Source organism: Streptopelia decaocto (genome assembly GCF_964273445.1).
Source record: "Streptopelia decaocto genome assembly, chromosome: 2".
NCBI lineage: Eukaryota > Metazoa > Chordata > Aves > Columbiformes > Columbidae > Streptopelia > Streptopelia decaocto.
In genome coordinates, this window is record NC_138655.1 from 30,922,577 (window position 1) to 30,938,629 (window position 16,053).

The 16,053-nt window shown below is 40.9% G+C and overlaps 1 protein-coding gene across 1 annotated transcript in view; it reads left to right on the forward strand.

The window, feature by feature from the left end:
* LOC309436844 (tumor protein D52-like) overlaps positions 1-13,530 on the forward strand; it is a 118,568-nt gene extending 105,038 nt beyond the window's left edge. The window contains exon 7 of the mRNA XM_082046397.1: positions 13,239-13,530. Within this exon, the coding sequence (XP_081902523.1) occupies positions 13,239-13,392 (154 nt within the window). The 3' untranslated portion in view covers positions 13,393-13,530. The remainder of the gene's footprint in view (positions 1-13,238) is intronic.
* The last annotated feature ends 2,523 nt before the right edge of the window (positions 13,531-16,053 follow it).

Below are 16,053 nucleotides of genomic sequence, written 5' to 3' on the forward strand. Positions count from 1 at the left end.
ACCTCCAGGGATGATGACTCAACCACTTCTCTGGGCAGCCTGTTCCAGTGCTTGACAACCCTTTTGGTGAAGACGTTTTTCCTGATATCCAATCTGAACCTTCCCTGGTGCAACTGGAGGCCATTTCCTCTCAACCTATTACTTGTTACCTGGGAAAAGACATATATGCCTTCTTCTAAATCATTTTTAGGACATCTGTTTGGGTTTTCTAGATAATGATTGTAAGAAAACAGCTTAAAATTAGAAATTAACAGCATTAAGTGTTTACCTGAGCTTTTGTACAGAAATGGAAATAGACTTTTCAAATTGTTTGTTGCGCTACAGCCTGTCGGAGAACTTCTTGTTTCTTTGGCCACAGTTGATGACATTGCCAACCTAAAGCTCTGAATCCAGCTCTGTACTGAGCAAGAGAAACACGGGCCTGTCAGCTGGGGTCTAGATTGAGTTCCTTTTATCCATATCATGTTATTTTTTTATATCCATTCCTGAAATACGCACAGATTTTGTTAAGACTTGAAGTCTTTTGGTTGGTGGTTCTATACCCCCATACTAAATATGTTCTGATGTGAAAGGTCTGCTTGTGTAGATCCAGTTGAAAGATTGCACAGTTTAAGATGGAGAAAATGAGGTATGGCTCCATTTCAAAATGGCTCAAGAAAGAGCTTATAGATTAAAAATTCTTTGAAGAAGCTGCTTGTAGGGAGAATTTAGACGTGAGACCATGGAAGAGAAAGTTATCTGACTCTCTATGATAGCAATTAATTATTTTGTTTCTCTATTTATTTCACTAATGGCAGAAGCTCTATTCCTTCCTTTTTGCCCAGATGTCTTTATCTGTCTTTAAGTTTCCTCACTGTGGAGAAAGATGTAATGATTTAATTTTCTGTGAAGTTGTCATCTTTCCACATCTAGGAAAAAAAGTAATGCAGCCTCACTTGGTATGTGTTTTCTCAGCCCATTTTGTATATCATATTTAATCAGAACTTATCAGGGTTTCTCTGTTGACCAGGAGATGATAAAGTGATTATGAAAGAATGCATAAGCCAAACAAGTAGATCGTGAAGATGGTTCTTTTCCTGGTACAATGCCATGGCAGTTGTTGCCAGTTCATTTCCAGGTAGTCTGCACATACTGGATGCAGATCTGCTGTCATGAATACACCTACTTTTTACAACTCTTAAAATAAGCTGTTCTCAGCTCTGAGGCCTGTCTCTTGTTTGTCTCTCCAGTTTCACTGAATTGCTGAGATTACGGTTACTCTAAGCTTTTTCCTCTTCTTTCACTCCTCCTTCTAAAACTATAAGCATGCTCCTGTTTCTGTGACAGTGTCTCTTGAACAGAATTTCCTTTGGAAACCCCTCCTACCCTTCTGCTGCCTCAGGTTTCAGAAACCCAGGACACATCCTGGTGCTGTACCCAGCAGCACTGTTTCTTTCTCTGAAGGTCCCTCCTTGTCTGCTTCCAACCTGAAACTGCCATTTTTGCCTGCATGTCTCTTTTGATGTATCCAGATGTTCATTTCTTCTTTATTGCCTCCAAAACTAAATTTTCTGATGTTCCTTCTAAGTTCCTTCTGATGTTTATATTCAGTGATTGTCTATATTTCCTTAACCTCAAGCATTATAGGATTAGCATAAACTTTGCAATTTCTAATATCTTAGTTGTGTCTGGTAATACCTTCATTGACTTCTTGCTTCGACCCACCATGTTCTTCATGGTTATTCTTTATGTGTTTTCCTGTTCTGTTTCATGTGTTTTGTGAAACACTTTTTTTAAAAAATTTGAAACATACCTTTTGTAAAACTGTCCCTCTGCTGACTCCAGTTAGGAATTCTTAATATTAGTTATTTTTAGCGGAAAGCGGAGCCATCAAGTATTGGGTTTTCTCCAAGACAGGTGCGTGGCATCCTGCAGAGAAGTGAGTTTTCCCTGTGCCTCACACTCTTCCTTGGCAGATCCTGAAAATCAAACTGACAGTGTCAAACCAGTTGTATTTTTAAGGTGCCACTTCCCAGTAAGATTTTCATGTTGTCTCTGAATAGGCTTTTATTAACTGTGAAAGCCATTTGAATGAATAATGCAAGTGTTAGCCTACAAAGAAATGTTCCTGACCAAATCTGAAAATGTCCCTTTTAGAGGAGCACCATGACCTCTTTTTCATGAAAAAGTCTGTTCAGTATTAGTCCGTATTGTTCATTCATAATGTAAGTAGCTGTGATTGTTCTTGGGACATTCAGATTAAATGGACACTAACACATAATTGAAACTGAAAGAAGTATTACTTGACATACCTTAAAATGTCGGGTAATGTTCTGTGGTATTTAAATGCAGGCTTATATTCTAGATTTGCACACTCAGTGATGCTTCAAGATGATTTGCATGCAGCTGGAAATAGGTTTATAATCTGTTGTTACAGTGGTGCTTTTTCCCTGCAAGATCCCACTTTATCCTCCTTTACCTTTGTCAGACTTCGACTGTAGTGTTGATACTGTCAGGTATTTTTAGCTGAAATCTTTGATTACTTCTTCACCGAGTGTCTTGCAGTATTCTGAGCAATCCGCATATGCTGCATCTTATAGACCAAATGTTGCATAAATGTGACTTGACTTTTGCCACAGGTGAACAGGAGGAGTGACGGGGGAGACAGAGGGCAGATGCTTCAGGCAGTGCTTTTGTGTAGGCACCAACAGCCAAAAGGAGAATTGGGGAAAGACATGGGAATAGGGAGGTTTAGGGAAGAGACTGGTACTTCTCAGCTGTCTTCCCTCAGCCTTAGTTGGTTGATAAAGGGAAACCGTATGGTACCTCCAGCTTGTCTTGTCTTAGAGCCCCATCCAGTTCTTCCATTTCACGGAGCCCCACCAACTCTCACCAACCCAATATTCTGCACAGACCTCACCCACGTTCTGCAGAGTTATATTCCTCAACCTGCATCTCCTCCAGACCTTGGTCCCCCCTCCCAGTTGTCCTCTGAGATCCCAAACCATTAGTGGCCAGCCTTCTCCAATTTTTCGCCCCCTCCCCATCTCTCCTGTTGTATTCACATGCAAGTGTGAATTCAGATGTCTGCTTCGGCTGTTCAGCAACTCCATTTTCTGTCCATCTATGGCAGCCCTTACATTGACAGGGTTACCAGCACTCACTGCCACTGCATTAGCCATTCTCATCTCCCCACCCATCTTCTGCATCCAGCTCTTAGAGTCCCAAGAGAATTATAAATCCAATTTATAGCTGTGATGGAGTTTAAAGACGAAGAAAGGACATGGACAGTACTCACCATCAGAGCGGAGTTGGAAGATGTGTCTGCAAAAACCTGCTGACAGTGTGTGAACTATCGTGGTTTGCTGAAGCTTTTCCTGTGGGACAGCTTCTCCAAGCTGTACAAAGCTGGAGGGTTGAGCAGCAAGGCTGGGCAGGTTTTTAAATGTGTTGTCGTTGTTCCCATTGCTAGTGTCATCACCCAGACAACAAAGGGGAGAAACAGTCTAATTTGAATTTTGATAATAAGCATCTCTGGATTATCAAAACCTACTGGTTTTAATCCCGTATAAGAGACCTGCCAGTATCGCTAGTGCAAGGGTACTGGAATTGACTGAGTGAGAAAACTGAGAAGCACTGCAAGGAAGAAAAGGCGACTGAACTTAGTTGGTACTTGTGAAAGAAAAACCTGTGATGGGGTAAGAAACTGAAAGGAGAATGAGGTTGGCTGGATCCATGGGCTGGGATGAGGGTGAGTGAGGAGGCAGTGATAGGAGAGGACAAGAAAAAATGTCTAATAGTTTTTCCTACGGTAGAAAAAGAAAACTGGAACTGCCTGGTCAGACATCCCAGAGAGACAGTGGGGGATCAAAGGGGGAGTTGTGATTATGGGAATGGACTAAGTGCAGAAAGAGAGTAAAATTTGAGACCATGTGTATTAAGAGGAACACAAGAACAATATTGTGGAAGCTGTTTGAAATTTAGAGGGCTGAAGGTTTAGGACTATGTACATGAAAAGTATCTGACTGAGACAAGGTCCTAGTGTGGGAAAGGGAAGGGACAGGAACTGAGATACAGATCACTTGTGGAAAGATGGATGGAGTGTGTGCTAGGGCATGCTTTGCATGAGATGTTTTGTTTTTCACTTGGGTACCTCTTGCTTTCATCTTTTAAGCAGTTTGCCTGGCTTCTGGTAGCCATGTGCATGAAGGGCTAGGGGTTTCTTAATGTTTTGTCACACAATTGGCTACATTTTTAATATATATAAATATATATATATAATTTTTAGCATTTTGTAAGTTACAAAGCAATATTTTAATAAAAATAGATAATTGCATAGTTTAAACAGCAGAAAAATATGGACATTTGTACTGAAGATTCAGATTTCTATTTTGTTCCTTTAGAGTGATGTTTCCTCTGAAGTGAAAGGGTGCGTTTTACGTTATAGACTGAGAAAGCAACTGGCGTAAATTACTGTATGATGAGTTAACTGTATCTGATACAAGTTCTTGGATGAGAGGAGCCTCCTATTGCAAGTTTTGTTTGTCAAAGCTTACCTCACCATGCCATAGAGAAAAGGTCATCACATGTCATATGAAGTACATTTTAAAATACAGATTATTCTGTGGATTCCTCCTCTAAAAAGGGAATGATCCTGTCCCAAAAGTTTTAGTGAATGCAAAATGATTCTAGCAGAGACAGTGCAATAATTACAGCAAGATTGTTTTGTCTGTTCTAGTAAATATTGAGTACTTTGTTTTTTGTCTGAATTGAAGGTAGGCATGCAACTAAGAAGTTCTACTGAGAGTCTGTTTGTCCATACTGAGTGGAACAGAATTAGATTTCAATATTTGTCACATTTGGCTGTATTTTTTGTTGTCATAGAAACAAATGCCATTGATATTGATGTCATTGCAATAGCAGAACTTGACAGCATGTTCACAGTGGTTTGCTTGGAGCTTTTCTTTGATAGCTGTAAAACAATTCATGTCAGGCTTTGCATTTACCTTCCTAGCTACGGGAATGAAAATGTCCGTGTTTCATTCCCCTGTGTCTGTGACGTTTTTGGTCGGCTGTCGGTCACATCAACAGCCAGCAGTGGAGACGTGGGGAAGGGCGATGAGGCCCCTGAGCTTGGGTCATGCAGAATGAAGATGCCAGGGCTTGGCCAATATATTACTCCATAAGCATAACCAGAGTTAATATGTTATCTGTTAATGATGGGGTGATGCCCAGATTCTGCTGCTCTTACCAGCCTGTCTGGTAGTTACCTTCCCACCCAGTGTCAGAACACGTGGTGATGTTGGTGTCTGTGCTGGCCTCTGTAAGCTCCCATTGGCCAGGGCTGTGTTCAAGTGCTTCAGGGTGTTTTTCACATTGGGATCTAGCTAATATCCCCAAACTCTTCCTAATATTAATTTCAAATTATTGCTTTAGCAGTGGTGAGAGCAAAGTGGGGTTTGGCTTTGGACTTCCTGGGGTGCATAAAGCACCTGCTGGTTTTGGCAGTCCTTGCCATAGACTCTACTTATACACTGTTGCTTCAAAACACAAGGTGACAATGGCTGTTGTTTAAAATGATGATTTCACACAAGTTTAAAGCATTCTGCCAAATGCTTCCGAGAATATGAGAGGCTTTTATCTAGCAGAGTGTCTAGATCTTTGCTTGTATCTAGCAGAGCGCAGCCTTCTTCCTTGTCAAAGGATGGCTTGGACATAAGGAGCAAAAGTATTCTGAAAAAATATTAAGCAGGTGTCTCATTTCAGAATAAATAAGAGCATGTTTTGGAAAGGGGAAAACAATTTGAGTAGGATACCAATACAGCTGAAGTGGTGATGGGTTGATGAGTCATGAGAAGATCGCATTTTCTGATGGAATATCACCAGCAATCTTGGAGCGTTTTTTGTGAAGCCCTTGATTGCAGAGAACAGAGATGCTTTGAAAATCCTGTTTTGAGCATCCATCCTTCATAGGAGTGACTGGGTGCTGTCATAATAAATAATGGATGAATCCAGTTTAAGCCAAAAGGGACCTTCAGATCATCTCTCGGGACTTCACTGTATCACGAGACATGACATTTCAGCAGGTTATCTTGAACTGACCTGACACATCTGTTTTGACATCTCTTCAGCTGGAGCCATAAATGGCTGAAATGTCTCAGTGCTTGGAGGTTTTTTTAAGTGGTTCATCAATATTGTTGGCAAAATCATGATTCTCACCTGCATTTGTTGGACTTCACTTTCCTGCCATTATATGCTCTTCCCAGATAGATTTACGCACCTTTTAATACCAGTATTTTCTTTCTGTAAAGGTATAGGCAGCTCAATCTTTTTAATAACTTAACAGATCAAGATATTTACATGATTATTCAGTTTGATGCATGTTCTATGTCCTCCCTTTAATAGCCTTTGAAGAAAGGTAGGCAGCAGGATACTGCACACTCTTTGAGTACCTGTCTTACCATCCCACGTTCTGCTCTGTGCAAAATTCACGCAACCTTTCTACTGCCATTTTCCATGGTCTTGCCTGTTCACACAAAGCTGGGATTTTGTCTTTTTGCACCAGCGTTGCCTCGGAGCTCATCCTGAGAGGTGTGGGGGCCTGTTTTGGCTGTTGTATTGAGCTGCTGGGAGCAGGATCACAGTCCCCGTCGCTGGATGTGCAGTGTGTACCTTGCTGGAAAAAGCCACTTTAGCAAGATGGAGATCACTGCATAAAACTATGCCACTTTCTGCTTGACAGCAGTCTGATAATCTCTGTCTCATCCATATTTCTTCTGAACAAGGATTTAATATGTCCTGGCAATGAGTGAGGAGTTGCTGGGCGGTGGTGTGCTCTCACTGTGCTCCTTCCCTGTAGGGCTCAGGGGGTGATCTACACAAAATCATATACACCTGTGCCAGGATAGCTGCTTAAGCTGGCCCTGTGGTCTCACTTTGCTGATAAAGCCAAGATCAATGTGGGCTCAGGCAGCACCTGTGAATGCTTCAAGGTATTTTTGAGAAACCAGAGGACTTGTTTGGCACGCAGCTTGGTCCCAGCCCAGCGGCAATGCTCTGCTGCTGGTGGGTCAGCTGGATGGGGTCACACTGGGGTTTTGGTCCCGCTAGGGAGGAGCTACGGGGGTATTTGGAGTGGATTTGTACAGCGATGAGAACGGTGAACAAAAATCATGGAGAAAATATGATAGTCAAATGTACTTCATCACCTTTTTTGTTATATGTTTTTTTCCTGAGGTTGATAATGTGATGTCTTCCACATAATAAAACAAGGAAATGAAACTATTACGAATTTTAAATTGTTCTGTACTGTGGCACTGAAACAAAACCTAGTGAATAATAGATCTGAGAAACACACTTTAGAATTCTCACAGTACAAAAATGAAAGACATCAGGACTTCTTGTGGCATTCTCTGAGAGTACCATGGCTCAACTCGGACCCTGTCTTTGGAGTGCTTTGTATTAATATCTTTTGTATGGGGTAAAATCCAGGGATTTCTTTTATTGCAGCTTTTGAAAGCCATCACTAGAGTGTTCGGGATATGTTAGAAATAATGATACAAAAATATTTTTAAAATTCAAATTGCATTCTCTAAATGACACCCTCAGTATAGGAATTAAAACCCGGGTTTAACAGTTGCCTTCCCACTCCCTTCCCATTCAGAAATGTGAGTTCATGGGGGGTGGGACAGATGGCACACAGGAATGAATGAGGGCTGAGGGTGGTCACAGCCAGCCCTAGCCACTTCATTCAGCTTTGCATTGCACAGGTTGTCATTCCAAAAGGAAGCAGTGGAGACTAAAAACCAGTAATGAAATAGAGGGAATAGAAGTTAAAATACTCCAGTTGTCTCAAAATAACAGTCCTGTATTTTTGTAGTATGAAATTGAGGGTATCTGTGAAAGCATTTTTAAAATGAGGGGGAAATATTAGCCAAGACAACCATTTCTGTAATTGCATTGTTATTTTTATAGGACTGTTGCCAAGAAGAGAAGTTTTAATGCTTTAAATTTTAAAATAATAGCTTGAGTAGTTTTACTAGAAAAAGGACTGCTTGCTAATTTGCGATCACATGCAGTTTTAAACATTGGATGGCTTAACAAAATGCTTTACTGTCTCCACCTGTAATTTAGAGTTTGAATAAAATTCTTGATGCCGTGTAGAAATGAGGATGCTTCTTCCACTTGTGAAATTGCACACCTGCAAAACTACCGCCCCATTTTCTTGGTAGCAAACAGTATAATTAGGATCAAAAAAGAGTTTTTAGTTATAGCCTCCTTGTTTTTACATGCTCATCGCTTTCCTAGTTAACTCCCTTTGTAAACCTTTGCTGTAGCCTGAAATGACTTTTAAATTAAAAAAGAAAAGAACATTGCCCCCCAGCTTTCTTGAAAGTTAGTAAGAGCTGAAATAGGTCATTCAGTATCCTCCCCCTGCAATTTTATTATGTAAAAATGTTGGGGTTTTTTGTTTATACATGTGTTTTAAGGGGACATAGTAAAACTACTTACTTTTTTAAAATTACCAGTTTAAAATCTCAACTGAAGAGTTTTGGGCTGTTCCCTTTGTCATTTAGATTTTGAGAGATTTAAAGCTTCAGTGTGAAAGTGAAAAGATTCGGATAGGGACCAATGTGCGGTAAAAGGGTCATAGTCAGAAGAAAGCATCCAAGTTGCTTGAGTTCGGAAGTGGATGCTGTGCTATTTATGTGCATTCAGCAAAGAGAAGACCTACTATATGTAAGTTAAGACACAGTAGTTTGATGTTGTCCTGGTTTTGTTAAAAACAAGTTTCTCTTTTAGTGAATTTGCCTGTCAGCTAAAGCCTTCATATTAACTGCATTTTCCTGGAGAACCAGGCACATGTTTTGGTAAACCTAGCAATGGAATGCAAACTTATTGATAAGCATGGATGGACATCTCGTGAGAGGGGCAATGAGAAACAAGTGACCAAGGAACTGGCCAACTGTGTATAACATTCCATTCATGTGGATATTTCATATAAAAGTGGGAGATCACGAGGATCTCGTCCCTTTCCCTTTCCCTTTTCCCTTCTGCTTATGGCCGACATTAGGAGAGGACCTTGCTGGTCGTCCCTGTGAACTGAGGCTTAGTGACAGACTGAATCCAGCTCCGGTTGGCTGCAGAGTCCAATCCAGGACTTTGGGTGCCGGCTCTGCAGTTGCTGAGACTTTCAAGATTGGTTTTGTATATTTTGTATTATTTTCTCTATTCTTATTAGTAGCATTAGTAAAACATTTTGAATTTTTCCAACTCTCTTCTCTCTGTCCTTCTTTCCTTCCCGATCGCTTGTCCTTAGTGGGAAGGGGGGAGAGGGAGGGGGAGGGGTAAAAAGGGGAAGTGGTGGGGAGAGGAGGTTAACAATACATCTGCCAGGGTTTTATTGTCACCCTGCAATCTAAACCCTCGACAGATGTTCTCATACAAAGATAGAAGGCCTTACTTTTAATAAGAGGACATGAAGTTTAATTTTTGCATTTGCTTTTGAAGTTTCTTTAAGCAGCATTAGCAACATTGTGCTATGTGCTTTCTCTGTGCCCTTACATACTGTATTATGGTGCTGATGTACCGGTGTACAGACTTATGATTCAAATAAGAGGAAGGATTTTCATCTTGCTTCTTTCAAAATTCTTTTCTGTGACAGTCCAAAAATTACAGGGAGAACTAAAACAAATATTTGGGTTGCCTCTAACTTCAAGTCATCTTCTGGAAGTGGACGTTTGAGGAAAGGTGCCCCTGTACCCAGCACTTTGCCCATTCCAGAAGAGATGAGGAGAAGCCTCCAAGCACTCATGCAAACTAGAGAAAGCCTTTGGGAGCCCCTTGATCCTTGGCTGAAGTTCAGGTGAAGGTTTCTGGGGATGCTTCAGTGGGTGCTCTACCCAGTGGGTGCACTGGGGTCATGACTGGATTCCCAGCCCTGAGGCTGTGCCTTAGCCAGAGTCCTAACGTGAAACTGGTGATCCCAAAGGGTTAAAATTGGTAGCTCTTGTAAATAAGTTCTATAGAAGTGGAGAAAACTTTGACTTGCAAAATAATTCTTTTAAGTTCTGTAGAATATTGCTATACCTTGACTTAGGTATGGAACTAAACAGCCTTTGCCTACTTCAAAGTGAATTTAATACCCTTACCTGGCAATAGGAAGTGGTCGGAGGAAAACACATGCATCCTCAACAAACACGGTGCTTAGGAGTTGGAGAGAGGTTAATGGTTCCTGCTGATGGTCATGAGACTGGATGATCTTGAATATCAACATTGTCACTCTAAAAATAAAGCAAGTCCTTTGGCAAAATGGAGTAGATGGTTTCTTTCCTTTTTATACTGGTGTCCTGTGTCTCCTAGGACACCGTTCCTGAAAACAATAAAATGCCTGCTTTGTTTCTGCATCCTGCTTCAAGCTTCTGCTTTAACCATAGGACAGCTTTATCTGTTTTAAGGATAAATACTTTTGTGGATAGAATATACTTACTCTGCACAGAGCACCCTATCATTTCCTCTTGCTCTAAATGCGGCGGATAGACCACCACTGCAAGTTGTCTTCATGTTTCTACTTTTTCTACTTCTTCCACTTCTTGTTTATTCTAAAGTGTTTTAGCTGTAGGGAACATCTGTCACAAACCCAACTGTTTATGTTCGCACAAATGGGCTGTTGTGTCAGTTCCTTAAAGTGGTTTTCAGGATCTCTTTGTAAGCACATGTGCTGTGACTGGAAAACCTTTAATAATTGAGTTAAGTAAGATTAAAGTGTCTGAAATCTGTTTGAGTTACTGAAGCAGCATTCAAGATTGTCGTGCTTTTTATGAAAATACAATTGCTTAGATTTTGCATTACGAATATGTACTGAAGTTGTGTCTGGAGGTTTGAGTGAAGCTCTCTGCAGACTATACAATGAGCAATATCTTGTAATGCTAAAATGGGGGGACTCATGCTTAAGATTATTAGTTTATTATTAAGTTTAGTGTCACTCAGACTTTGTTTTATAGTCTTTACTTTTCAGTGACTTTTCGCTCTTCTGTGGCTCTGCTCTGGATACTGTTTCCTTCATTTCTACACTATTTGCCTACAGTGTTTTCAGTGCTTTCTTGACATCCATTCTACCATTTATCCTCTTTCATATCTTCCCAGGCCTTGGTTTTACTCATCATGAGGTGTCAGCTCCCTCTTTTCTGTTTCCATAGACCATTTCTCCCTCTCAAATATCCTTCTCCCCATCTTCTTTTGCTGTCTTTAAAAATAAATGAATTTATCTTATTTCTAAAATTTATTTTAAATTGTCCCATCACCCTTCCACTCATCACACTCATTGATAAAGGCAAAAAAGCATGTTAATTTGTGCCAAAGACAGTGTTAGGGATCGGGGTAACTTTATGGTTGGATGCTAAGGCATCTAACCTGCAGCTGCCAGTAAGGCAAAGGTTGGGTTCATGGCAGAGAGTTTTCTGTAGGTTTCCCATGTATACCCATATGGCTATAATCACTAGTCAGCTGGCATCTTCATTTCAGGCTCAGCTGTTGGCTGCTGGCAGGAGCAAGGAGTTTTCCTCTTCTTTCCTCTTCTTATCTCAAAACATCCTGACTTCTTTGGAGACCTGTCTCTTTTAAATAGGTAGAACAAATCCTGGAAAATACAGTCCATTTGAAAGATCTAATCCATGGTCTTTTAATTTTGTTTTTCCCTTGTCTCATTCCTTGGAAATGTTGCACGTTAGCTTTCATGAATTACTGCCATCAGTTGTGAAACTGTTCTGTTTTGAAATGCAAATATTTTGCATAGAAAGGGGCAGAATTGATCTTTTCCAGCTCTTCAGGTAACAAGCTCTGGAAAGCTGCTTTCTGCCTTTGGTAGCCGTGCTGTACCCTTTACTTGCAACAGTGTTTACTCACATTTTTGACAGGCAGAGGACTTCGGTTTCACGTTTTTAAGAAAGCATGCTGTATTTCCACTGTGTTGATCCATGCAGATCATCACAGGATTCACTGGGATGAGTGTTGGCTGAAACCTTCCCTGCCATAGGACCCCATGGAGCTGCTTGTTCAGAATGGAGGCATCAAGCAATCTTCATTTGCAGTTTGTAACACAACCAAGAGCCACAGCAGATTAATGTAAGATAGAATTGACAGCAAATGGAAAAAAATACCGAAGTCCAGCATCTTTTCTTAAGATATATCATTTTCCAAAAGGATCTTGGTTTGATGTGCTGAATTAAGTTGAAACCCGGGTCAGTTTTGCTCCATGGCAGCGAACGGTTGTCAGACAGAGAAGATTGTCTGCCCTGGCTGAAGGTGGAAACACATTCAACCAGACTGCCTTGTTACGTTTTCTCCAGTCTGTAAGTGAAGAGTGTTCCAAACTTGCTTTTGCTAAAGGTGCTCAAGCTTGAGGCATCTTCAGCTCTTTATGCTTTGGCTAGAAAAAAAAATGGATATGGCTTGAACTTCCAAAAGAAAAATAATTCTCAGTTTATTGCCTTTGATCAGTCCAGGTGCATTGTGGAAGATGGTAGTATTTCAAAAATCTTCACTAATTTGGCATGGCCATCCTAACACAGGTTCTGTTTTTAAAACACATGGAACGCTCGCATCTTCTGACTTAAAAGGAAAAAGAAAGAAAAAAAAAGCACAAAACAATAAAACCCAACCCCGTAGGCAGAATATTTCCTTACAATAGTTGTGGGATTTATTTTTAATTATATGTAGTAAAAAGCTTGCAGATGATACCCACCCTTTGGAGAAGGGGATAAAGACAAGAAGAGTTCCTTTGCCCGGGGCCCAGAGTTGGAAACATAAACCACAGTTAGCTGGCATTATACTTTTCTGATAATAGCAATGTCACCAGTGATCTAATGGTGACTTGTCCTCCCCTTTAATGATATGTTGTCCTGTAGATAGTTGCGTGCCTGACAACACATGATACAGTAAAATATTTTGATGGAAGACACAAACACTTTCCTATATAATAATGCATATTCTGTAGAGCCTGCATTCCCTCGGCGGGATCTGGTGGTATCTGCTCATCCATGGGCAGGATGGTGTCCTCGGAGGCTGGCTCTGTGCTGTCACCCGTTGTGTCCCGACAGTTTTGGTGCTGATGCATTAACACGGTGTTGGGCATCCATTGCAGCACGTTGTTTTTTATAGGGCTGCTACTTCTGCCTGCAAGCAGGAGAGCAGCCTTAGGAGATGCAAGACTGTTGCTTTAGAAAACTTATCTTCTTTCCCCTCTCCCCTTTTCTTCACAGGAAATACCAGCGAGGAACCCGTGTACGCCTGAGACTGCTGGATCTTGAACTCACCTCCAGGTTCTTGGGTGCAACAACTGATACAACATTGCTGGAAGCAGATGCAGTGCTTTTAGGGCTTGCGGAAAGCAAGCAAACGAAGCAAAAGGGGTAGCTTTCATGTAAATAAAAGCGCATTGTGCTCTGTAGCAAATTATACAGATGAAATGTTTCCTCAGGAAATAAACAAAAAGTTTCTATCTGCTTGGTTATGTAAATAATGAGATCAATAAAATACAATAAGCACATTGTACCTGATTCTTGCACCATTTTTATTCACTCATCTTTCTAGCTCTTTGCCTTTAGATTTAAACGTGGAAGGCTAGCTGAGCTTCTGTAGGTAGTATTAATGTTTGTGTATTCTTGTATAAAGAATTCCAGAGTTTGTCTTCCCACCCCAAACAGACATTGATCTGAAACATTGTACTTCCATGGAGGAATCCAAAGCTTGCTGTCGTGATGTTCCTTCCAGTGTGGTGTTTCATACAGAACAACGCTAAGGGTTCCTGATTTCCAAATTGCAGTGCAGAATGTTTACTGCAGATACCGGTTTTAATCTCGGTTGTAATACATCGTGCTCTTACTTCCATCTCTTTGAAGAACTAAAGCTTATTCTTTGATTTAGTTGGAGCTCTGATTTCCAATGCATGTTAGTAAATTTTCTCTGGTTGTTAATATAAATGAAAAGAAACTATTTCAATGTATTAGGCCAGCTGTAGGTCTTAGGTTTCTGTAGGTATATTTAATATAAGTATAATGGGTGTTTGAATGCACAACCAAAGAATCATGCTATGGTATTTCCAGTTTCTTTTTGGAGCCTTTGCTGCCAGCATTTCTTTTGATTTCTGGTATATCCAAGTCTTAATTCTGTGCATTCATTCACAATCTGCATAGTGCCCAGCAGCTGTGCTGAGGCAAGTAAAATTTGCCATTTATACCACTGAATTACAAAAGAAAGCCTGTTAAATCTTAAAATATTTTCCCAAATGTTGGGATAAAATGAGATTCGTTAAGGTGATATGCCTTGTTTGTCTGCCGTGACTGTCCAGTGACAATGTGTTCCTCGCTGTATGTACTAATTGAGCAAGATGCATGCTGGCTTAAGCACATGTTACTCGAACCCACAGACACATCATCTGCTGGAGAAGGCCACGTGAGCAGTGGTGCAGCCACTAAAGGATGGTTTAGCTCCTCCTGCCTCGCATGACTGAGTATATGGGTATTTCAGTTGCAGGACAGAAGAGGAGATAAGGATCCCTCAGCAAGCAGGGGACCAGGGAAGCAGCTCAAGGCTGCCACAGCTCACACACCCCTTTCCTTGCCTGCATCTGAGAGATGCTTGGATAAGATGGCATCAGAGAGCAGAAATGGTGAGCAATTCTGTTAGACTGCAGCTGGCCTAGAGGTCAGGTTGCCACACAAACTCTGCGAGTCTTCATATGGTCCAACGAAATGCATTCAGAAGAGGATACAGATGCTTTAGTCAGTTTAGAGGTCTTTTCCAAAACCATTGTCATTCCTCTTTTAAAGGTTGTTTTCTTTTATTCTTTTATTCAAAAGCATACAGAGAGAAAAGCTAAAGGAAAGCTGAAGTGCCTTTTTGCTTGGAACCACAGCCCTGTGACGAAGTGGTTTGATTCTTTCTTACTCCTCTGCCCAAAAGAAAACATTGACGAAACAAAAGAAAACTCCTTTCCTACCTTTGCCTTTTGTAACACAGGGAAGAGAGGTCTAGTGCAGGCATCAGCACTACAGGTAGTCTCCAAAATGCATCTCATGCATGATCTGTCAAGGACAATCTTTTTAATATAAGGTTAATTATTTGCCCAAAATACTAGGAGGAATCACATGGAAAATGCATACTCATTCTGAAGGGAATGGGCATGTTTTAGTGGATCCTTCTATAGTTTTGCAAACTGAAGTTTTATTTCTGAAATCAGTAAGGATCCAAGCAAGAGAGAGGAAGCAAACAATGTGAGGTTATTTCGTTGCTTTAATTTCGTTGTTCATCTCAGTGATCTTAATTAGGGGAGTTTGAAGATGAATTTCATGGGAGTGCTACCCTCGAGGTAAGGAGTTATACTAGCACTGAAACAGGAAAAGAAGGGCTTTTGAAGAAGCCAGAAGGGATTTAGGATATCAAAGAGAAATCCTGTCTGTTGCATGTAACTCACCCTACATGCTTGATCCAACCTTAAATAAGCATGCTTTATGTATTAACGTTTTGGGGGGCAGGCTAAGCAGTATTTCACAGCAGGGCATCAGATAGGATTTTTATCAAATCTTCCTCTCAATAACCTTTAGAGAAGTGGCTTTTAGAGACTGTAGTGTTTACTTTTTCAAGTCAGGTTAGTGTTTTACTTGGAAACAGGTTCACATAAACCAGCTCAGCCTTATGAATTGTGTGACTGAACCTTCGGGCTGCTGCTAGGCCTGTTCTGGCCTTTGGAGAACTGGGTGTTCTCCCAGCTCATCTTCACTGACCTTCAAGGTGATTATTTATTGCACCTGTAAGCTGTTCAGACATGGATGTTCAGTCCCGTGGATGAGGCTCTGTTTGGTGTAGCCTGTGCCCGTCACATGTTGCCTCAATTGTGTACAACTCCCACAAGAAGAATTACAATGACAGAGCAGGGAAATCCGCAATGTCTTTGTGGTGGGCTGTTTGGGCTGTGTTTCATACTTGTCATGCCTACGTGTGCCACAGACGTGTAGACTCCATGTCCTTAGTGAAACGTAAGTAACCTCCAAAGTCGTTCATTACTCAGCAAACGTG